The sequence below is a fragment of the Daucus carota genome, chromosome 2 (genome assembly GCF_001625215.2).
Source record: "Daucus carota subsp. sativus chromosome 2, DH1 v3.0, whole genome shotgun sequence".
NCBI classification, from domain to species: domain Eukaryota; kingdom Viridiplantae; phylum Streptophyta; class Magnoliopsida; order Apiales; family Apiaceae; genus Daucus; species Daucus carota.
Genome location: NC_030382.2, coordinates 50,012,061 through 50,034,734, shown reverse-complemented (window position 1 = coordinate 50,034,734; position 22,674 = coordinate 50,012,061). Strand labels below are relative to the sequence as shown.

At 35.7% G+C, this 22,674-nt stretch overlaps 4 protein-coding genes and 2 long non-coding RNA genes across 10 annotated transcripts; 2 read left to right on the top strand and 4 right to left on the bottom strand.

Moving 5' to 3' along the window:
- Nucleotides 1-748: 748 nt before the first annotated feature.
- On the bottom strand, nt 749-5,256 carry LOC108205834 (uncharacterized). Its single transcript, XR_001804023.2, has 3 exons — nt 4,872-5,256; nt 4,597-4,684; nt 749-2,357 (listed from the first exon to the last, which is right to left on the bottom strand). It is a non-coding gene; the product is annotated as an uncharacterized LOC108205834 (long non-coding RNA).
- Nucleotides 5,257-6,436: 1,180 nt separating this feature from the next.
- On the top strand, nt 6,437-8,997 carry LOC108205831 (GRAS family protein RAD1). The gene has a single exon (XM_017375925.2). It carries the CDS (start codon nt 6,657-6,659, stop codon nt 8,229-8,231), a length of 1,575 nt encoding a protein of 524 aa, XP_017231414.1. The 5' UTR covers nt 6,437-6,656; the 3' UTR covers nt 8,232-8,997.
- A 133-nt stretch (nt 8,998-9,130) lies between these two features.
- LOC108205832 (uncharacterized) lies at nt 9,131-13,868 on the bottom strand. Its single transcript, XM_017375927.2, has 9 exons — nt 13,655-13,868; nt 12,202-12,227; nt 12,014-12,098; nt 11,726-11,935; nt 10,602-10,724; nt 10,468-10,525; nt 10,307-10,380; nt 9,287-9,375; nt 9,131-9,202 (listed from the first exon to the last, which is right to left on the bottom strand). The coding sequence occupies exons 1-9, from the start codon at nt 13,757-13,759 to the stop codon at nt 9,133-9,135; spliced, it is 840 nt and encodes a 279-aa protein (XP_017231416.1). The 5' UTR covers nt 13,760-13,868; the 3' UTR covers nt 9,131-9,132.
- Nucleotides 13,869-16,078: 2,210 nt separating this feature from the next.
- On the top strand, nt 16,079-21,695 carry LOC135150805 (uncharacterized). Of its 5 annotated transcripts, XR_010289095.1 has the most exons (7): nt 16,079-16,206; nt 17,064-17,612; nt 17,862-18,848; nt 18,931-19,068; nt 19,150-20,094; nt 20,174-20,346; nt 20,871-21,695. It is a non-coding gene; the product is annotated as an uncharacterized LOC135150805 (long non-coding RNA). The 5 variants fall into 5 exon arrangements; XR_010289097.1 differs by having other exon boundaries at nt 17,875-19,068; XR_010289094.1 differs by having other exon boundaries at nt 17,862-19,068; nt 20,951-21,695.
- Nucleotides 17,064-18,557, bottom strand: LOC108205665 (GDSL esterase/lipase At3g48460). Its single transcript, XM_017375669.2, has 2 exons — nt 17,869-18,557; nt 17,064-17,595 (listed from the first exon to the last, which is right to left on the bottom strand). Exons 1-2 carry the CDS (start codon nt 18,544-18,546, stop codon nt 17,104-17,106), a joined length of 1,170 nt encoding a protein of 389 aa, XP_017231158.1. The 5' UTR covers nt 18,547-18,557; the 3' UTR covers nt 17,064-17,103.
- LOC108205666 (GDSL esterase/lipase At3g48460) lies at nt 19,671-21,514 on the bottom strand. The gene is made up of 2 exons (XM_017375670.2): nt 20,918-21,514; nt 19,671-20,328 (listed from the first exon to the last, which is right to left on the bottom strand). Exons 1-2 carry the CDS (start codon nt 21,512-21,514, stop codon nt 19,822-19,824), a joined length of 1,104 nt encoding a protein of 367 aa, XP_017231159.1. The 3' UTR covers nt 19,671-19,821.
- Nucleotides 21,696-22,674: the final 979 nt, after the last annotated feature.

Below are 22,674 nucleotides of genomic sequence, written 5' to 3'. Positions count from 1 at the left end.
TGATGACTACTTTGTCGAGATGGTGAGATTCAGTGACTACTAGCTTATTTTGTCAAATGCCATGTATATACAGTTGCTTTGTTTACAAATCATGCAGAATTAATGTTGAAATTAAGGAGGGTCAAATACATTGCCTTGTCCTGGAATGGGCAACAGCCCATTATCTAAGGCCACCCCCTCCTGATGTCAAGGACAATGGCCTCATAGTCTCCCTATCACTTAGTTGTCTCTTTCTCCCTCCACAACCGCCATATCATATGCATGCAGCATGTACAGAACAGAAGCATTGTCATAATACCAACTCAAGTACTCAGCTTTCTTAATGAACTCCAGGGGCAGCTGCCCCATGTTATGTGTTGTGAGTAATTAGGAGAGCCTAAATATTTATATGGCTTGCATCAAGATTCAAATAACTATTGAGCACTTAGTTAGAAGGAACTTGCAGTTTTTGTGACATAAATTTTTATCCTTGTTTTGATTAGAAGGTAGTTGCAGTTTTTGTGTCAATTTTTTATCCCTGTTAAGTTCAAAACTATTATGTCTTGGTATGTGTGGGCTTTAACTAGGATTTTAAGCTATTTTTGACTTTAAACTGAAAAATATATGTTTCATTAACAAGTCAGAAGTCGGCTTAAAGCTAAAAGAAACTCTTAAAATCAGAAGATAGTTTGAGTTATATATTTCGGTGACTTAATTTTTTTTTTATATAAGAGTTGTCCACAAATCATTTTTTTCATGTTGTTACTTTTTAATAACCTATATATTATAATTAGTCAAAATTACCAAAACAAATATTTTAAACTCTAAAATCATCACAATAAATCATTATAAATTATAATTTTAAAATCAGTCAAACGGACTCATAATAAGAGGAGGAATCTTGAAAAATCATGTCCCAAATCCGTTAAGAAGCTGTCAACTCCATTAGTACGAGACATTTGAGTTGTCCGCAGAAACTTTCGACATGAGAATCAAGAATAAGTACTTACTGATAACGTAAATTAAGAATGTTCATGCATGTAGGCAGTATTTATGTTGATACTATTGCGTCAGATTAATATTTAGCTCGATCCATACCTCGCATCAAGTTGAAGAATTAAAGCTGAAAGCGGGATGATGAAAATTGAAAAGCCATGTCTGGAATAAGACAAGAATGCAGCAGGCAAACACACATGACCAGACCACATGGGTTTGCAGATTGCACATGTATAATTCTCCCAGTGGACCTAAAACCCCTGCGTTATTAAACACATAAATTCAAAACATGTTTATAATAAACATGATACATAATAGTGAGAGAGAGAGGGTGTGTGTTTTTTGTTCAAGGTGCATACATAGCCACTGTCCACAGATATGGAGAATCATTGTCTTTCACTATATGTATCTCAATTATGAACCAATTTTTGATTGGTTCGTTGTTGCTCAGAAGCTGTTTTATAACCAGCCTCTTCCTGGACTAGTGGACTGGCTCCTCACTTTTTTAAGGCGCCGCTAGTAGTAATAGACACCATATATTTTGGAAACAGCTCATTGAGGCAGTGCTACTTGATTCTTTTTAGCTTTTTCCATTCCTGTGAGCTGTTAAACTAATTTCCACTATAACTTTGATTGATTGATATAATTAAATTGAATCACAAATTAACCTGGATGTCTTTGAATCAAATTAATCCAGACTGAAATTTTTCTGATTGTCATAACATGTCAGAATTTCAAATGAATTTAAAGTTACCAAATAACCATAAAAGAGTTAATATCTACCTGAAGTTTGCAAGAGTGAAGAAAACTTAAAGAGTTTGCTAAAATCATATAGTCACCATGACTTGCTTGAGTACAAGTAACACCTCTTATAATTAGTACCTACAAGTTGCAGTTGCAGGGCTTGCCTGATATGAACCTTATCACCTTATTTCTTGTATCATAAACTAAGCAAGACTCAACGCTAACTTGTACAGTATTTCTGTTTGTTTGTTTGTTTGTGGTTTGGGGGTCGGGAGGTTATGGCTCTGTTTGTTTACCAGAAGCAGAAGCTGCTTCTGGCTTCTGCTTTTCTTGACCCGTTTGTGTAAAGAAGCAGAAGCACTTTTAAGAAGCTGGAAATCCTAGCTTCTCTCTCACAACTTCTGCTTTTTTTCCAAACACTTTATTCACTTATTTACTTCTCACTTCTGCTCCACTTCTCTAGTTTAAGCAAGAAGTCACTTTTTTAAGCTTGCCCAAACGGCCCCAATATGTGTAACATAGATTTGCATCGAATTCTGAGTAGATTCATCAACCAAATATTTTAGCAAGAAAAAACGGAGCCCATGCATGTCTGTGGAGTATTATAGTATTGGGAGTCCATCCGGAATTGCATCGATCTGCACAGCATAAAAGAAATGGACGGTGACATATATAGATGCAATCACTACAAGAAATATGATTTATGTACATGAGATATGAAATAGATAAGGCTGAAATGACGGGGGGAGTGGCCTGCATGCATGCATGTTACGAGCTGCTGCATGTTCTCATAACCTCCCCTCGACCTTATCCTCCCCCCCTCGACACTTTACTGAATACTGATACACACAGTTTTATCACTTAAATACACACTCACATGGTGACATTGTTTTGCTCATACTTACACTTTCACCGCCCACTTACATTAACAAACATATAACATCTCACACTGCAGAGACACTGTTTTTATAAAGCGTTTTATTTAAAGCCATAGTTACTCTTTCTGTCTGATTTCCGCGTAATATGTTATAGATAAGCAGCTATTTTTTCCCAATGGTATATTTCTTTCACATAACACCTAATTTTAAATTACTAATTAATTCATCTAAATATTAAAATATTATAAGGAAAAAAAAAATCTACTATTTTATAGAGTACTCTTCAACACAGGATATATTTATCATCCAAGTGTCCTGTTGCTTCTTACAATATGGAGATTTGAGTCTCAGAAGATAGATCTTTAATTATTTGGCCTATTGCTCATATCTGTGTTCTTTTAAAACTGAAGACATGGTTGAAAGAAATCACGGTATATATGTCCACTATATAGATAAGCTGATACGATATATATCTTCCATACGATATATCTCTTTTCAACGGTATCATTAACACCGGTACAAGTAATAATTAACACTACAGCTTCCAGGACTTGACGTTCGGTTTTCATGCCATCTTCTTACTCCTTTTTGTTAACTTTACAGTTTATATATACCTGCTGTTTATTTGAATGAAATCCATTTGGAGGGAGCAAATTTCAAATCAAGGTTAGGTTCATACAGATGTCAGATAATGTATATTCCTACCATTCAAAAGTAGAAATATTAAATACCCACACAAGACTTGTAACTGCATGCCTGTGAGAAGATAGTTTTTTTTATATACATTTTGGTGGTTTTGTGGGATCTACTTGTTACAGAACAATTTCGTCTCTCAAATATTTCAGCTATAGTACTACATAATAGCATGCTAAATCAATTTCTTGACAGAAACTTAATTGTATTTTTACTCGATCCTATCGGGACAGATAAGCTGATGTTATGTTATACGAAAATAGTTGCAGTGCCGTTTTTTGGGATAGCTCACAGACCTATAAAAATTAGTATGGCTGGATTTGATTCGATAAATAATTTTATACAACATAAAATTTTAAAAATATCGAATTGACAGGAAACTACTTGCATATATGGTACTGACGTCCAAAATTAACCCCATATTCGATATCGCAGTTACATAGAGAATGGGGAAACATATTCAAATAGTATCATGTCGCAGGTGGTCCCAAAATCTATAATTGCAATAGCTAGGCCAGCTTAGCTGAACAAATTCTATTGCTAAGTCTTTAAATTTTAATAATCACAATATTTTTACATATTTTATAATAATCCGGTCTTTAAGCTAACATCTGGGGCTATATATAGAGAAGGCTTGTGTGTTGTTTACTACCATGCACAAAACCTCTCAAGTATCATAAACACCAGCATATACTATATTGTTTCCCTCTAGTTTATTTCTGTTAACTACATAAAATCTCTAACTCCCTCTTATCAGAAAGAAAATGGTGTCGAAGGTGAATGAAGCGACGAAGAAGATGAGGAAGCAACAAGAAGAAACAGGCAAGGAGAATCAAGAAATCATGTTCCAGATGTATGAGCATCACCAGAACATGAACGCTCAACAACAAACAGTGCTACTCCAATGCAACAAAGGAAAAGCTAGCAAATTCAAGAGGAGCAGTTCTAATCTTGAAGAAGACGGTGTCAATTCCGCTATCCTCCTGCTAGCTGCCATCGTTTGCACGAGATGAATTCACCTCATCCCTATCACTGAAGCAATATTTCAGTACTAACTATTTGTTGAACTAGTGATGATACATCTTTTATCTCTCTGTCTCTTTAAAGTTAAGTATTCAATTCTGATCTCCAGGGTGTAATCATATTTAGCATACGTCTTTCGTTCTTCTTTATAAGTAAGGTTACTATGTATTTAGCTATTTTAATTCATCAGTCATAACTTATTATCAATAAAGTTTATACTGGTACTCAAGATTTCCGCATCAAACAGCAAAAACTGAAAAGGTCCCTGTATGCAGAATTTTACCTTTAAATTGTTGTTGCCTTGTAGCTGTGACTCTGATTCACAGTCATTCGGGTTCAGTATTTTCCATCAATCTCGTATCAAAATATCCCTGAAAGCATTTTACATTAGTCTCGCGTCAAAATATCCTTGAAAGCAGGCTGCTTAGATATTTATGATTCTATCCGAATTTTATTCAGAATTAATTATAGTCTGAAGCAATGATAGAAACAGAAAAACACGAAAATAATACTCCGATACAGAAGGACCACAAGAAAGTTGATTAAGCGACAATGTACCTGCTGACCTGCAAATTGTTTCTTGATAATACATGCACATGCTTATTTAATCCAGCAACCCAATCCATATATAATTAGCTTTTTAAACTCTTAAAAGAACATGACCTCCGATCAGTAAACAGTCCAACCCCCTGATGTTTTGATAAACCATAGATGTTTATTTAGTTAGTTCAAGCACAGATACTCATAATACTCTTCAAAAAGTAATTTGAACGGCAAATATCTTGATATCGCTCCAATTCATTCCAAAAATGAAGTTTCTGAGTAAAAGAAAAATACTTCGCATTAGGAAAGTCTGATAACATATATGCCTGGGCTTTAGTTCTACAGAAAGTAGCTATATATATTGAATTGGTGTAAAGAAGTCGAATGCTTAAGGTTGATCCTGGATTTTGTATTCTTTAGATAGATTCCAAAGCAGAAGTTCATGGACAAGAACTTTTTCTTGTGTTGTATTAGTTTAAACTTTGAACTGGAGCGAAGAATGTTTCAAATTTGAATCACCAGGAAATATAAGTAGACAGAAACACACTTTTTACCTGATAAAATATTGCCGCCTAGTAAAAGCATTTTGATGGATCTTTAACATTCTTTTTTCGTTTTTTACTATTGGAATCTCTCGGCAAAGAATTCTTCGAAGCAGAGAGAGATATGCCGATTCATATGTTCTTCTTTCGGTAGCAGGGCAACTGAATCAACAATATAACTAATATTTAACAGGAATTTCATTAATTCTTATTGACGAAAGATAAAAAAGGCAGAACATTTCGCAGAAGATATGGTTTCTACTCAGGTACTCTATTAAACTTTTGCCAAGATTTTAATTTTTTTTTTACGGACTAACACTTTGTATATATACGTAATTCAGGTCTTAGTCCTTCGCCATTAGTACAACACTGTGTACAATAAGTCTCCTTTCATGCGTTTACTATGTCATAAATTCTATAATCAGGCCGGCCGTACAAGAAGTCACTGTTAAAAAGAATATTCAGAAAGCATGAGGTTATATGTATTGTTGAAACTTATTCTTTAGAGTTTTAGTATGATACATTGTTGCTCTAAGTACTAAGGAGCTTAGGCCTAGCCACAAGGTTAGAACAGGGAGGGTCAGATGCCGACCCAACTTTTAATCAAATACTCCCTTTGTTCGTATTTGTCTTTTTTACTTTTTACACGTATCTGAAGGCATCTATAAAAGAATTACACAGGTTAGTTTTAAAATATTTGAACAATCAAATATATTGAGATTTTTGATGTGACTAGCTAATTTTCTTTCCAATGGCTGGCCAAGCCCCTGCTAGAATCAGCAAACAATTCAAGAGACAATCGCAATAGCTGATAAGAAGAATATAGCATAATGCTTTATGAAATCAATGTCACATCATGCTGATTCAGCTTCGCAGATATTTATTTAGAGGAAAAATAAAATAAAATGTTGAGCATCAATAGTTTGGTTGTTGCAACCAGGCCAATGTATAAGATCCCAAAGTTTAGGAGAATACATAGTTTCGGCTTTCTCTGATTGATCTATGTTATAGTTTATGCTCAACCTTTAACATGCAGACAGAAACTTTTTTGTTCCAAAGCCCACCATGACCTTTGTTTTATATTAATCAGCATTTGTTTTCAAGTAGATTACCTAGTAATCGACGATGAACAAGAATTCAGAGTTCTATTTAAGGCAGTTGTGCGATGTATTATGTTCCTTCAGAGCTCATTTGAATATCTATTAGTTGAGAAATAAGGAGCAAGAGTGAGGGACATACCAGTAAGTTGAGTTGTGCCATGGCTTATAGTTTCTCGGCCCATCCTTTGTATGACAATGAACAGAATGTTCAACTGAGTGGCCTTGATTCGCGAAGTTCAGCCATGGCTGATTATCCATTTGTGCATTTACAGAATGTGAATGATGTTGCCTCGACCTGGATTCCGACTTTATCTGATGAAACTGGGAGCTATAAGAGGTTGAAAAGAACCACCAGCATGGGTGAGTTTCTTGAAAGTACTTACAATAGCCTGTACAGTAAGGGCAGTGTGGGAAGTAGAAGCAGCAGCATGATCAGTCGCACGATCAGCACTAGTAGCTTGAATAGCCTGCCAGGGCTCCACATTCGAGACCACATAAAGACTTATACACAGAGGTACCTTGCTGCTGAAGGTGTTGAAGAGGCAACATCAGAGATTACTGGACCGGAGAATGGGGAGACGAGAGAGGATGGAGTTGCTGATGGAATGAGACTTGTGCAGCTTCTGATATCATGTGCTGAAGCTGTGGCATGTCGAGATAAGTCACATGCCTCAATTTTACTGGCTGAACTCAGGGCAAATGCTCTGGTCTTTGGGTCTTCCTTTCAGCGTGTTGCTTCGTGCTTTGTCCAGGGACTTACTGATCGGCTGGCACTTGTTCAGCCACTAGGGACAGTTGGTTTAACTGCAGCAACAATGAATATAATGGACATTGCATCTGAGAAGAAGGAAGAAGCCTTACGCCTTGTCTATGAAGTCTGTCCACACATTCAATTCGGACATTTTGTAGCCAATTTATCGATATTGGAAGCCTTTGAGGGAGAGAAGTTCGTTCATGTGGTGGACTTGGGCATGTCCCTTGGTTTGCCACATGGTCAGCAGTGGCGTCATCTAATTAATAGTCTCGCCAACCGGACTGGCCAGCCTCCACATTGTGTTAGAATCACAGGTGTTGGCCTTTGCGTTGATCAATACCAGATCATTGGGGATGAGCTCGAGGCCTATGCTGGGAGCTTGGGAATAAATTTGGAATTCTCAGTAGTTGAGAGTAGCTTGGAAAACCTTAGGCCTGAAGATATTAAACTCCGTAAAAACGAGGTTGTTGCAATCAATAGCATTCTTCAGCTGCACTGTGTGGTGAAAGAGAGCAGAGGTGCATTAAACGCAGTTCTGCAAATAATTCACGAGCTATCCCCTAAGGTTTTAGTTCTTGTTGAGCAGGATTCGAGCCATAATGGGCCATTCTTCCTTGGGAGGTTTATGGAAGCTCTGCATTACTATTCTGCAATATTCGATTCTCTTGATGCAATGCTGCCTAAATATGACACACGACGTGCAAAGATTGAACAGTTCTACTTTGCTGAGGAGATTAAGAACATCGTGAGTTGTGAGGGGCCAGCAAGGATGGAGAGACACGAGAGGGTAGATCAATGGCGCAGGAGGATGAGCAGAGCCGGGTTTCAGCCCGCACCAATCAAGATGATTGCTCGGGCAAAAGAGTGGCTAGGAAAACGTGAGTACTGCGAAGGGTATACCATTGTGGAGGAGAAAGGGTGCTTGGTGCTGGGATGGAAATCTAAACCCATTGTTGCAGCTTCGTGCTGGAAATGCTAACGTAACGTCGGTGAAAATGTTAAAAAGGATTAGTTAAAGGAGTCCAGGCGTGGAAACTGGTAGAACCTGCTGCATTATGTAAAAATTGAATAAAAAAATAGGATGTACTAAAAGTGAAGAAAAACTCTAACCAACCTGTTGCAAGCAAAGGACGTAGGGATAAAACAGAATTGTTGATTTAATTGCAGAGGCGTGTAAATCAATGTACACAGACTAACTGAACAAACAATGAATAAGACACTAGTTGAAGAATTACAGGCGGTGATCTGTTCTTCCTGAATGCCTGATTCCCACGTTGATTTCACAGAAAATATTCTGAGCGAGTCACTACAGATCATGCCTTCTTTCTGGAATGTGTGAATATCATCAGTGTCAAATGGAGGAATGGAGGCAAAATTAACATAACTTAGGTCGATATAGAAAGGATCATTAAGCAGCAAACAGTACAATGCAAAGGGTTCTCATAATTTGTAGAGAACATATTTATTAATATGATAAACATATTTATTTAATGATATTTTCTACATTTAATTATACAATCAACTGAGTAGAAAAAGAAATCAGTGTAGTATATATACGAACTGATCGAACCAAATTATGAGAACCCTGTTATACAACAAAAGTTACACCTATTGAAAGGTTGTCTACGCCAAAAAATCTTTGATTTTAAGGAGTTTCCAAGATTTTTTTAAGTTTCATCACTATAAGATCTTCATGGTCAGAGTTCTCAATCTTGCAAGTGACTTGGTGAACTCCAGAAAAGCTTGCTATACACAAGAGTAAGAGTAAGACAAAAGAAACGTGAGACGACCAACACAATACCTGTGAACTGATTTCATATAATAGTTGACTGTAAGCACAGAGATCCACTTTCTTTTTGTTAGGTGTCAGGTGCTTACCGCTATGATGGTTTTGGCTTTTGTCCCCGTCGTGAGATGCGTTTAAATCCTTGGCTGTCCTTTCTCATTCCTCTGAAATACGCAAATATATTATAACCCGTAGCAGTAAAGTAAGAGGTAGGAACAAATTATGGAGATTAGAGTTTTAAATCGTACCTTCTATACACATAAACAACGATGTAAAAGATAGCAACCAGCAATGAGGTCAAAATTGAAATAACAAGGTAGAAAATGCTAGTATGCTTCTGCAAATATCGAACGAGACATCATTAAAATCATACCTCCTCATAAATCATAATAACAAAGACACGTCATAAGCTTACTACGTCATACCTCTGCCTTATGAGTCATCATAACTAAGTTTTTGTTGATGTTTTGTTATACGCAAACTGTTAGAGTGAAAAACTAAAAACACCACCTAAGAAATAAGGTGCATATATTGCTTTCTTTTTTAAATGTTAACTAACAATATTTATAACAAAATTACAAATACAAAAAATTCTAGTTTCACCGATGGCTATATTATCTTAAGCTTGCAAGGGTGTCTAGATAAAAATCACTTTCACTAAATCAAGTCCTAGCTCTTCACATTATTATTTTAGGTGTCCATCAAATCAAACTACACAACCCACCGCTATCTCAAGCTCATTCCAAATTATTACTGTTTGGTTGAGGAATTTGATTGATTGGAATGGGCAACATATTCCAAAGTAATACACTTAGTTCTCTCCTACAAGTACATAGCATGTGTGTATCAAGATTCAAGACCCCATGGTCTTTTACGTAAAACCGGACAGCTAGTAGTAGTTCTCTAGATAGTTCTTCTGCAAACACAAAATTCATATTATTTTTTTAGTGCCAACATTTAACCTAGATTAACAGACCGGTGATTTGGCTGGCTAGCAAATCTCTTTTGCGACTTATAAGTTGAAATAAGTCACATGTTGCGACTTGTTCCCAACTTTTAAACCACACAAAGGCAAAGGCATAAATATAACACTGGCACAGTTAGGAGAAGAGGAAGAAAAAGGAATAAATATAGTGATAATTTGATTCTTCGTCGGTAGATAATCTTTATGAATATTTATCATCTGGAGCAATAATAATGGCCTCTTCAAATTGGATTTGGACTTCAATTCATAAAATTAGTCTAAAAAAGTTAAGAACAGCAAGCACCTTGCTTCCCCTGGAAAATGGTTTGTGCCCTCCTGAACAAGTGTGCGCATCACAAAATTGACGCAAGAATAATTCTGTCAGGATCATGAGAATTTATATAAGAAAGCACATAACAGAACAAAAAATATTATAGATGTGTCCGTGTGTGTGAGATATGATACCATGAAGTCGATTAGCTGAGGGCCCCTGATTTATAGGAAAACACTTATCAGCAAGACCCTGCAAAAAAACATTTTGCAATGAGTAAACAAAAACCTTAATTACCAATAAGAGAGGTATAGTAGATGAAGGGAACCTCACACAAGTGCTTGTTCCTTGCAGATGCTGAAGGATTGCATTTATTCTTTTTGGCCTTGAAATCCGTTACAAGGTCACAATGAAGAGCTCCACACAAATCAGCCAAGCACTTGCTGTGACTCTGAATTTATAAAAAGTGCAAAACCCTTAGTACATCACAACTCCTCCAAAAGCAACAAATAAGAACTTCAAAGATGGGTAATTAGTAAAGGCCTACAGTCGTGCTTCAAGAACCTAGGCTCCATCTCAACACATTCGATTAACCATAACAACTTAACGAAGGAAAGTGTAGGATATAATACAATTTTTTGTATTTTAATGTTAATTACTGACACAGAATCTATAGTCTGTTTCCACTAAAAATTGCCATATGACAAGAGAAAAAAATTACGTTGAAAATAAGGTGAAAGTGGAAATATTGCAACATGACTATTTTGCCAGATCAGCGATTACTGTTCTTTCCCAGTTTGAACTCAAAGTAATAGCTAAATATTAGGATTCCAAACAATGAAATTTATTTTATTATAAATCACATTCATGATTAATCTGTCTAATGAAATAATTTTGACCGTTGTTTCTAGCAAGTATTAATTCTTTATAGGGTCCGGGTCCCTGGCAGTCATATGCCAGGGACTGGTTAATGAACTCACAGATTTTAGGCCGTTGGATGCATATCCAGCGGCCAGGATCATATTAAAATTTTAACATGTCCAGCGCTTTTTTAGCGCTGGACGGGGATTCCCATGTCCAGCAGCCAACGGACCAAAATCTGTGTGTTACCTAAGTGCTCCACAGTAATGGCTGTGGACCGCTACCCTTCTTTATAATGCTAGCCGCTCGTTCTGATCTTCTCCAATTGTTTTTTATTCGTAACATACAGCAATAGATCTCTGCTGTATAAATCATACTTTCATTTACCCTGTAATCCCAGATTATATCAAACCATACAAAGGTAGCTAATACCCTACAGGTAATACAATGTTCACTGCTCTCACAGACTCGCACCTTCACACCCTTCTAAGGAACACACCAACAAACAAATTACACGCTCAAATAAAATGGCACGATAACTGCAAATTTTGTTCGCTTTTAATGAAAAGTAAGAGTCAAGGATCTACATACAATATTTAGAAGATTGGAGTGTCTGTTGTCAAAATGCTGGTCAAGATATTTCTCTGATCGGAAGCTTTTCTTACAGTATCCACAACGCCATTCGTTTATGTCCACGTGTATCTTGTGCTGCTCTTGATCTCTGTAGATATCATTGTCAGGGTGAAGCCTACATTGTTGAGAAAGCTGATACTTTTCTTGTTCCACAAATGGCATGAGATACTGCATATAGGAACAGTTTTCAAATTCGTTACCACATTAATAGTTTTTTGATTGTAACTTCCATTGATTTATGCATACCTCCTCAATGATCTTCCAAGCAGCCCTGCTTCTTTCTCTGGAACAATGCACTTCATCAGCATTCCCGTCATTGTTTTTATGAAGCCTGCATGTCAATATATGGTAAACATATTTGATCAAATTAAAAGTTTTATTCGGTACATTCTGTGGTGTATGTCGCAAATAACTTATCAAGAAAAGCCATTTACCTTGAAGCTGCATGTTCTTCTTGAGCCTGTAGTGAAAGAAAGAAAACAATTATAATGAAAGCAGTTTAACATTATGAACCTGGAATATTTCCAAAGGTGTAGGAAACCGAAAGATTCGCAAGAGCAAAGAGCACTGATGACCAATTGCAAAAATAAATCTAAACATTCAGTGCAAAGTATGCAAGAGCTCTACTTTAATAACTTGGATATGAATATGAACGAAAGCCTATTTGGAATATAACCGGAGCTTATACTTTATCTTTATGTCATCCTTCTACCTAGGGGATCAAAACTTTGTCTATACAGATACATTCTTGTTAACATTTATGATTATTCTGATTGATCCAACTCTTCAAAGAATCACGGAAAGTTATTGTTGGATCATGAATGTGTTGTAAGATCAAGTCTCCCCATCTCAAAATTTGGATCTAGTGTCATTTTCATTCTGAATATGAAGCAAAAAGTGTGCATGATATATATAAAGATGTAGAGTTTGTTTCAAGAAAGATTCTTACTTCTAAATTAACTTAGAAGAATATAATAGTAACTTGCCTATCTACTACTCTATGACTCTAATATATAATTTATTCCAATAACGAAAGTGAAAATAAATCTTTACTCATATTGGCTGAAAGGGATATTATGTATGTTTTCAAAAGTAGAACCCTAATATTGTGTATTACAATTAAATCTGTGTAGCATCAAATAGAATGTAAACAGTAAAGTGCTTCCTAAAATTTGTGATCAACACTTAAATCAATCTACATTAAACAAAGCCAGTGATTACATTCTAACATAGACAATTATATAAAGAGCTTTTAATGCACAAGGAATGCTAGGGCAACACTATATGAATGTATGTTAGACTGTTAGTATGGCAATGAATGCAAGATCTATTCCAAGAATCATCACCATTTTGAAATCAATCGAATTCCTACCAGCAGCATGTATTTACGGAGTACTCTACCTAAAAATAATGCTCGTTCCATTAGCTGATTAATCCAACTTCCACGAATAACACGTAAAGTTAGGATCCGGAAATAATATATTGTGTTGTTAACCCCCAATCATAATTTGTCCAACTACTATCTACTTCCCCTGTTTTGCATATAATTGATACCAATTACTATCGACAAAAGTAACCATGATTTAGATCTGCTAAAAGCGTTATCAACTTATCATTATTGATTTGATAAAAGTAGAAGTCTAGTATTATCCTTAAAATTGAATGTTTGTAAATCATGTATAATCGAAACAGTAAATAGAAATTCCTAATATCACAAATATCAATTTAAGATTGATCTACTCTAAGCAAAGGCAATTAATATATACATGCATCTAGAATGCACATTGATCACAAGAACAATTACATATAAGTATAATTCACTTGGTTCACAAAAACAAGAACAGTTGAACAAGACTATAGATACAATATACATATATATACACACACCTGGCTGTGAGAAGGAGAAATCGATGAGACATGAATTGAAGGTTGAAAAGAGAGAATTAGAAAGACCAAAACACAAAATAATTTGTTTAGTTTGAAATTCTCCATCTCTGTGAATGAGATTAATAATTTAATTGTATCGAATTTATTTATTTATAAGAGCAATGAATGGTATTACAAGTTTTACAACGTACATAAACCTCGTAGAACTAGAAACTAGAACATAAGCTTTTAGTTCGACTGCAAGTACACGAGGAGTAAAGGTCAACGACCACCAGTCCAAACATTGGGCCTGGCCCATATTTGCAACCTGAAGTGCATCTGACCTAATAAAATTGGGCCGAACCTGTATGCCATTATTTGCCAAGCAGAAAGATTAACATGTCCAAAAGCAAAAATTAACTCCAACAATAAATCTATACTGTACTCGCCGAATTTTAAAAGTTTAGTCGTTGGTTTTTGGGCACAGGGAGTCCTCAATTTATAAACTAGTTTATTAAACTTTGGGCCTGGCCCGCCTCATTTGCAATCTGAATTGTATCCGATATGCATTGGCTTAATAAAGTTGGGCCGAGCCTCTATAGCATTATTTACCGAGCAGAAATGTAGAATGTAGAAAGATTAATGAGTGAAAGGAATTTGTCAAAAAAAAAAAAATTATGAATGAAAGGAAAAATCAACTTCAACGATAAATCAAATCAGAATTATAAAATTGCATACCAATGAAGTTATAGAATAAAAATTATTTAAATAATTTATAAAATACTCCCTCCGTCCCCCTGAGTTGTATACATTGGGGGACGGGGACGCGGCACGGACTTTAATGCTCCTGTAAAGTGTAGTTGTGTAATTTATTTTTAAAATTTTCTTTTTCTGAATTAAAATTTGGATGTTATATTTTTATTCAGAAAAAGAAAATCTCAAAAATAAGTTACGGAACTATATTTTATAAGAGCATTGAAATGCGTGTCGAGCAGTTGAAAAGAAACGTATACAATTAAATGGGACAGAGGGAGTAATCGATAGATTTATTCAAAGTTAAAATAACCAATTTTAAAATGATATCACGGAGAAGTTGGGTGTTCGTGACAAGTAGGGGTGAACAAAAAACCGTTTAACCCGCAAAACCGACCCAACCCGCACCTTATTTCGGCCGACCAAACCGAACCGTTCCAAACCGAGAAGTAGTTGGGTTCGTTTTTTATTAACCCGAATAAATTGGGTTGGGTCAGGGTTTTTAATTTTTTAACCCCAACCCAACCCAACCCGTTTAAAATAACATAGTCCATTAGTCCACTATTGATATTATAACAGTCCATCAAAGTATTGCAGGCTAGATATTATAACAGTCCATCAAAGTATTGCAGCCTAGCCCATTAGCATCTGACCTAAATCATTTCTCTATGCTTCTAGTTCATAGCTTGTTATTATGTTAATTTCTCTGTAAATATTCATAAATTTATTAATAATAGTTCGTAACCATCCTTAGATTATTATGCAAATGCAAGGTGTTTGTCTATTTAACCACAATCCGTATGTAGCTTAGTAGTTTAAATCTGTTTGTCTATTTTATACTTGTTAATCACCATAGCAGAGAGTGATGGAGTTGAAAAGCAAATGCTGCAATTTATTACTAGTGCATCTATGTCTCTGGGACTGGGATTGAGTCCAGAATTTTGAAATGCTGCAATGTGTTTCTGCAATGTGTAGTCTATTTAAACTACTAAGTTACATACAAATTGTGTTTGTTAGTTTTTAAATTTGACAGGATAAAACCCGATAAACCCGACCCAACCCAACGTATGAATAATAGGGTTGGGTTGGAAATATTTTTGAGGGTTAACGGGTTCGAATTTTTATAACCCGATTAAATTGGGTTGGGTTGAATTTTTGCCCCTAACCCGGCCAACCCAACCCGTGTTCACCCCTAGTGACAAGTATTTGTTTTGTTATCGAAATAATAATTAAATAATTAACTTTTTAATTTATCTGAAAAGAGGGTTTCTATGCATCTCACATATTTATAAATTTTCAAGCCGTGAATAATTAAAATAAATAAATTATTATATTTGATAGATATTTAATTAATTTTAAGAAACAAATATTTATATTTACGGGTATTCACAGTTTAACTTGTGATGAATAATCACTAAAACTAATTTTAAGTTGACACTCATACATTTATTCATAAAATAAGGTTGACACTCATGTATTTTATTCATGAAAATTATTTAGGGGGTTTTTAATAAAATAATAATAATATTCTGTTAATTGTTTACAACATAAATAGTGTTTTTTAATAAAATGAATAATTTCTTTTATAAACGGATATTTTTTATAAATAAAGATTAATGAAAAATCGAAAGATACTCAAGTGTAGAAAAGCCTATAAGCTAATAATAATAAAAAAAAACTACTAATTTGATCAGGTACAAGTCATATGTGTGTGTGTGCGAGTAAATCTTGAACAGATGAAGGTTTGATGGTGGGAGACTCGGAGAGGGATGTTAAAAACCTGTAAAATCTACTTTTAACCAGGCCTGCATGCTGTTTTTGTAAGCTCCTGTTTCTTCTTTCTAATTGTTTCCCCTAATTTGTGATTGCTTTCACACTCCATTCATATATATATTTCACAATTTCAATGCTTCTTTTTGTGTAAATTGATCATACTGCTAGCCATTTGTGTGCTGAGGTGAAAAAATAATTCAGTTTTTATTGTGAGGACTGCTGGTCTTGCAAGTCATAACTGCACTCTGATAGTAATTTTTATTATTGCTAGGTCCATGTATAGTTTCCTGCCATGTAAGGTCAGTGACACAGCTTGCTGCTCGTTTATTGGGGCCGTTTGGCCAAACTTAAAAAAAGTGATTTCTTACTTAAAGTAAAGAAGTGAATTAGAACTGAGAAGTAAATAAGTTAAAAAAGTGTTTGGAAAAGAAGTAGAATCTGTGAGAGAGAAGTTAGCATTCTTAACTTCTTAAAAGTGTTTCTACTTTTTTACACAAACACAGCTTCTGCTTCCACCAAACAAACAGCCACATTATCTATTGTTTTTGTGGTGAATATCCAATGTAAAGAACATATATAAAATATAAAGGCAGTAAAAACATTGCTTGCCCATGAGGTTCTAGCTAGCTGTGCTCTTTCGTATTGCTCGAGTTTTTTTACTGTAGGCAGAGATCAGTTATTGATATGAAATTAGAAGCTAAATGTGTTGTGCTTGTCATTCTTATGCTTTAATTCGAACTTAGTTATTCACCTGAAAACTCTTAGCTACGTAAGAGGTGTCTATTTTATATATTGAACATTCAATGTTATTCATATCAAGAAATTCGACGTCTACTAGTACTATATATTATCCAACTACATACATATAATTGAGAAGATTAGCTCACTGAGATCACTGTAACAGAACTTCTCAGGATCTGTCCAGCCAGTAGTAGTTTATTTTTTCAGTGGCTTATTAAGTACGCAAATGAAGGGTGAATGGCTCCTCCGGTAAAAAACAATTGAGAAATTGCCTTGTACATGGCTTCAGTGAGGTGCACTCCATCCCAGTTGATGTACTGAGATGGGTTTGGGCACGAGGTTGCATAAACTGAGCCACATGGTGCTAACGGGTTCAAATTATATGATCCGCCACTTGTTCCACAGCAAGCGCTGTAGAGCTCATAGAAGCCAAAGTTGCGTGGATTCCTCATGACAGTCCTGTAAGCGTTGAAGTAATCAGCATAAGCAATGATAGCATTTGGAAACGCTTTCCTTAAATCTTGCAACCTGGCCTGGTAGATGTTGTTGTGATAGTAACTCACGGCATTCACGCTTGCAACACATCCAATATCATCTCTATCGAAGCCTGATGAGACACCCATGGACAATGTGAGGCAGCCTATTGGAGGCAGACCTTGGACAACAACAGACTTGGCACCTTTACTGAGCAATACCTGTAAAACAACAGAAGGTAACTTCTGTCCACTTCATCTGATATTGTTTTGCTGATGTATGAGATTGTTTCTGTATTTTTGTATCTAATTTAAAATTTATCTGTAATTATGAGGAACTAGGAACTCTTGCACCAGATTCTATAATTATTCAATAGGACATAATTGATGTTTTAAATGTCTAGTTAATTGATATATGTTTTATATGAGTTTACATAGATCAAGTAATTGAGGGGTATATTGACTATAAAATAACAGTCATTATGCAGTAATTACCTGCAGGAAATCAGTAGCACTCTTAATTGCAAGCTGGCGTGTGGTATCGCCTGATACAAAAGAACCAACACTATATGCATAGTCATTTACTCCAATTTCACCAAACCAGATTAAAGCCTCATCAAATACTGCATTGCACTGCTGAGGTGTTGTTGTAGAGCTTCTACACCCTTGACTGCCCAAGAACTCTTGGAACCAGCCAAGTTGAGTTTCAAGTGCCTGAGAACTGTAGGCTGCTGTTATATTGTTCCTTACATAGAAACTGTGTTCTATAGCTGTGGAACCAGCAATAGCAAAATTAATGCCATGTGATCTATCAGCCTCTTTCTGAAGGTAAGGTGGCAAATACGGTAAAGAGAGTGTCTCAGTTAAAAAATCAATCACAAGGCGTCCATCAGAGAATCTGTTTGTTGGGTGGTGGAAGAATGTGCGACCATATGGAGGATTTGAGGCAGAGAGGTAAGCGCCTGCTCCAGCAATGCTTCTTGTATTGCCAGTGTCAGTAAAGGAATCACCGAAGGCATAGATCTTTCTAAAGGTACTAAGTTTTGCACCACTTGCTGCAGTAGAGGCCTGTGTGGGGGTAGAAGCATGTGTGGGAGGAGGGAAGATAATGATTGAAATGGTTATGAAAATGAGGGTGATTTGGAAAGAGAAATATATGTAGAAGAAAGGCATTATGGCTATCTTGTATGCTTTATTTGGTAGTCTTGATGATGTGCTTGTTATATATACCTCTGAGTTATTTCCAAATGACAGTGATGTCCTTGCATATGGAGGGAAATAAATTCATCAGTTCTATCTACCATAAAACACTTTGCTTTCTCCAGATGACACAGTTAAAACTTCTAATGCACTTTAACACCATATCTGCAATCTGGTTTCCAGCTAAAGGGTGGCATTTATGGCATTCATTCATTTGACTATCTACTGAAAGTTTTGTCTCAAGGAGCCCCACAGATGTAATTCCTCGCTTCCAGGTTATGTGCCTAATCCACTTCTAAATTTCTAATTATAGTCTTCTTTGTGTGTGAATGTTGATGCAGTCTTAATATTCACTAGATTATTTACTTCAAGCAAGTTAAGGTACTCAAAATCTGTTCCATCGGAATGTTAATACCTGTAGCCGTTAAAGAAGGGATGGGGGGCTTCCATTTTCTCATAGAAGACCCTTCAATTTATGGAAGAAGACAAGGGCAGGTAGCAGAGATGGAGTAAATTGAGTCAAAATAAGATCTAATCTTGTACCATCTTTAAGTACCTGTATCTTTTATTTTGCAGACAAACTTGCTTAGCCATAATCGTGCATGGAGTAGCTTGGGGAACTTAAGAGTGACTTCTCCCCTGTGCATCAGTTCTTTCACATTGCTGCAGTATTACCTTGCATTACTAAGTCTTATTACCTTTCTTGCAGCAGACAGCATGGAACTGACAAGTTTTTTTTACAAGAATACTATAATTCCTTAACTGAATGATATGTAGTGGTGAATATCCACGCTGGTCATATCAGTGCATGGCCTAGTTATATATGATCGTAATGAAGGCTGTGTAGCTTCTGCCTCATTTCCTTGGTCACTGATAATGGTTATACTTATACACATATTGGAGGAACTAGCATGTTGGTTCATAAAGCTTCAGTGTAAAACCTATATGTGCTCTACATACACGATGTTGAGAATTAAGATACCTGGTAGACAGTGATGGCGTTAGTACTATGAACTTAAATTTTATCCTTTTGGGTGGTAATCATGTCCTTAAGATAATTTACCCTTCCTTAGCAAATCTGCAAACAAGTTCCGGCCTTGGGATAAAGCTTGCACTTTATTAGAATATAAACTCTAATCTAATATTATTACATAAGTAACACTTCATACAGTAGCAATTATGAGTTGAATTGTTGATCACATTGACGAGCATTAAAATCCTGCGCTGATGAGTGCTATCACTTATCAGTCATCCAGAGTTTTTTTTAATGCTTAGCAGGTACTGAAATGGTGGGCTGGTGAGTGCTCCATGGAGAAACAAGTCAGAAACCACCTTGTTCATGCCTTCAGTGAGGTGGACTCCATCCCAATTGATATACTCAGAGGGATTGGCACAGGTAGTTGAGACAGGCGAGCCACACGGTCCAGAAGAATCAAAGTTATACTGCCCACCACTGGATCCACAGCAAACTTTGTACAGCTCATTGAAGCCGTAATTATGTGCATTCTTTATGACAGTGTGGTAAGCATTCCAGTAATCAGCATAAACAATTATAGCATCTGGAAACTGTTTCCTAAAAACTTGCAATTTGGCTTGATAGATGGTGTTGTGACTGTAGCTCCGCTTGTTCACACTTCCAACACATCCAATGTCATCTCGGTCATCTTCTCGAGAGAGATACATTGCCAATGTGAGGCATCCTGTTGGAGGAAGACCTTGCACAACAACATACTTTGCACCCTTATACAACAATATCTGAATCACAAATAATAGGTAAGAAACCTATTCCCGATATCTGCTTTGCCATATCTTACTGCATGTCCTATTTTCATTCTGATCGATGAGTGCATAATTTAACTATTGAAAAGCTCTTGTTACACAGTTGAAATTATTATTTTCGTATTCCTATAAATATTTGTAACATGGTGCTTAATTAATATATATGTTTTTTGAACATATTAGTTGTTAAAGAACTTAAATTCTAGTCAATTTTTATTAAGTTTTGTTTCTGTAAGTTCCTGAACAATTTCTGGGATGACAACACAAGCTAGGATCATATATGGTCAGAGCTAGTTTCATATTAATTTTGCCACATAGCATTTTTCTTTCATACTTCCGTTTGTTCCTGTTGCTCTTCTCTCAGTATACCAGAGGATATTAGAAATGCATTCACCAACAAAAAAATTTTGAATTTTGTATTCACTCAATTACGACCTGCTTATATTGTACTTTTGGCATTTTGTGGACAGATCAAACACAAATCATATAACATTATAGAATTGTGTTGCTAAATGTAGGTTTTAAGTGAACACCATGTATGTAGTTGTATGAACACATAAGTTACCTCTAAGAAATCAGTTGTTCTCTTGATTGCAAGCTCTTGAATTGTTCTATCCGAGACAGAAGATCCTACTATATATGCATAGTCATTAGCTCCAATTTCACCAACCCATATCAAGGCCTCATCAAACACTGCCTTGCACTTCTGTGATGTAGCTTTTATGTCTATACACCCTTGACTCTCTAAGAACTTTGTAAACCAAGAAAGTTGAGTTTCAAGTGACTCTGGGGTATAATCTCGTGTGATATTGTTCTGTACGAAGAATTCGTGCTCAATAGCAGTGGAACCAGCAACTGCAAAATTTACACCACTTGACTTATCAGCAGTTGTGTTACGATAAGGTGGTAAATATGGTAAAGATAACAACTCAGCTACAAAGTCGATCACGAGGCGTCCGTCAGAGTATCTGTTGGTGGGATGGTGAAAGAATGTTTGGCCATAAGGAAGGTTTGATCCAGTGCCAGACTGTGTGTTGCCAGTGTCTGTAAGGGAGTCCCCAAATGCATATATTTTTCCAAAAGGCCGCGTATTCATTTCGCCATGAGCAGAAGAAGATAGTATGAGAATGTTGATGATGGTTATTTTCAAGGGAAAACTCATGATGTGTAAGCTTTCCTAACGGAAGCTCTTGATCAAGTAAATTTGCTCAGAATGCAAGAGATCTGAACACTGTGAAGTTGTAGTTCTTTTAAATTCTTGGTATGGTGGATTGGTAGGAAATAGGAATGGCTTTAGTTTTAAGATCCTTTTCGAAATGTTTATGGTAATTGAGGTTCTAATGTGTTTAGATGCTTTCAATTTGTTGCCTCCTAATTAACTATTAATAGTTAAATGTATTTTGTTGAGCACAACTGAACAATTAAAGAGTAAATTAGTTTAAACCAAGGATATTTTTTTTCTTCTAAATATTGGGAATTTGGCATTCTCACAATGTCTTGAGCACAATCTTGATTCTTGAATAAGACGCAAGCACATCGAGGTACAGATTTTGATTTAAAAAATATAATTATGATTGCAGTATAACCCCTAAATTAGTCTCTAAAGTGATGATCTCCGTCCAGTGTATATGATCCATATCAGTAAAAAAAAGGAAAAAAAAAACCTCTCCTAGGATAACCTTTTCAAAATGAATTTTTTTACCCCAGGTACATGATAAAAACCTCCACTGACAAATTTTTTAGAATTTTCTTTTTCCCGATTCCAACAATGAATTCGGAGTATAGTTTTAAAAATTACCGACTTGACCGATTAATCATTATAAATTATTTTACCGATTCGATTTTTGAGTCCGATTAATCACAACATATATATTTTAAATTAATATAATAGATGTAATAAAAAAAATATTACTCTATTCTTTTAATATATCCGATTAATCATCTAGAAAGGTTAGGTTGCTCCACAAAGTAATTCCGATTTCCGTGTTTCTGACCGTGCTTCACAGGGATTTACTGTACAAAATTTACGCTGAATCCAAAACACAATCCAACCGAACGACTGTCGTCCGTGATATTGAGATTAATTAGGTCACCAGAACATAGTACTTGTATGCATGACTTCTTTTCAGGCGAGTAAACTACCAAAGGTGCCCCTATTGATTGTGAAACGACAAATGTCTTACACCTTGAACTACCAAACCTACCATTTTTAAAACTTGAATCATTGAATCCATTGTTGTTAAACTGCTCAAGAATTTGTTACGAAAATGCTGCTATTAACTTCTTGCACTACTCCACGACAGACATCAGGTTGTTGGCTGG

Bases quoted from the DNA above. Each gene is read 5' to 3' on its own strand.
- LOC108205831 (XM_017375925.2), top strand. From the start codon at position 6,657: ATGGCTTATAGTTTCTCGGCCCATCCTTTGTATGACAATGAACAGAAT.
- LOC108205832 (XM_017375927.2), bottom strand. From the start codon at position 13,759: ATGGAGAATTTCAAACTAAACAAATTATTTTGTGTTTTGGTCTTTCTA. The intron at 10,725-11,725 runs GTATGTAGATCC...TTATAAATTCAG, and splicing joins ACTCCAATCTTCTAAATATT to AGTCACAGCAAGTGCTTGGC. The intron at 9,203-9,286 runs GTACGATTTAAA...TGCGTATTTCAG, and splicing joins GTTGTTTATGTGTATAGAAG to AGGAATGAGAAAGGACAGCC.
- LOC108205665 (XM_017375669.2), bottom strand. From the start codon at position 18,546: ATGCCTTTCTTCTACATATATTTCTCTTTCCAAATCACCCTCATTTTC. The intron at 17,596-17,868 runs GTAATTACTGCA...GTTGTTTTACAG, and splicing joins GTGCTACTGATTTCCTGCAG to GTATTGCTCAGTAAAGGTGC.
- LOC108205666 (XM_017375670.2), bottom strand. From the start codon at position 21,514: ATGAGTTTTCCCTTGAAAATAACCATCATCAACATTCTCATACTATCT. The intron at 20,329-20,917 runs GTAACTTATGTG...TTTGTGATTCAG, and splicing joins GAACAACTGATTTCTTAGAG to ATATTGTTGTATAAGGGTGC.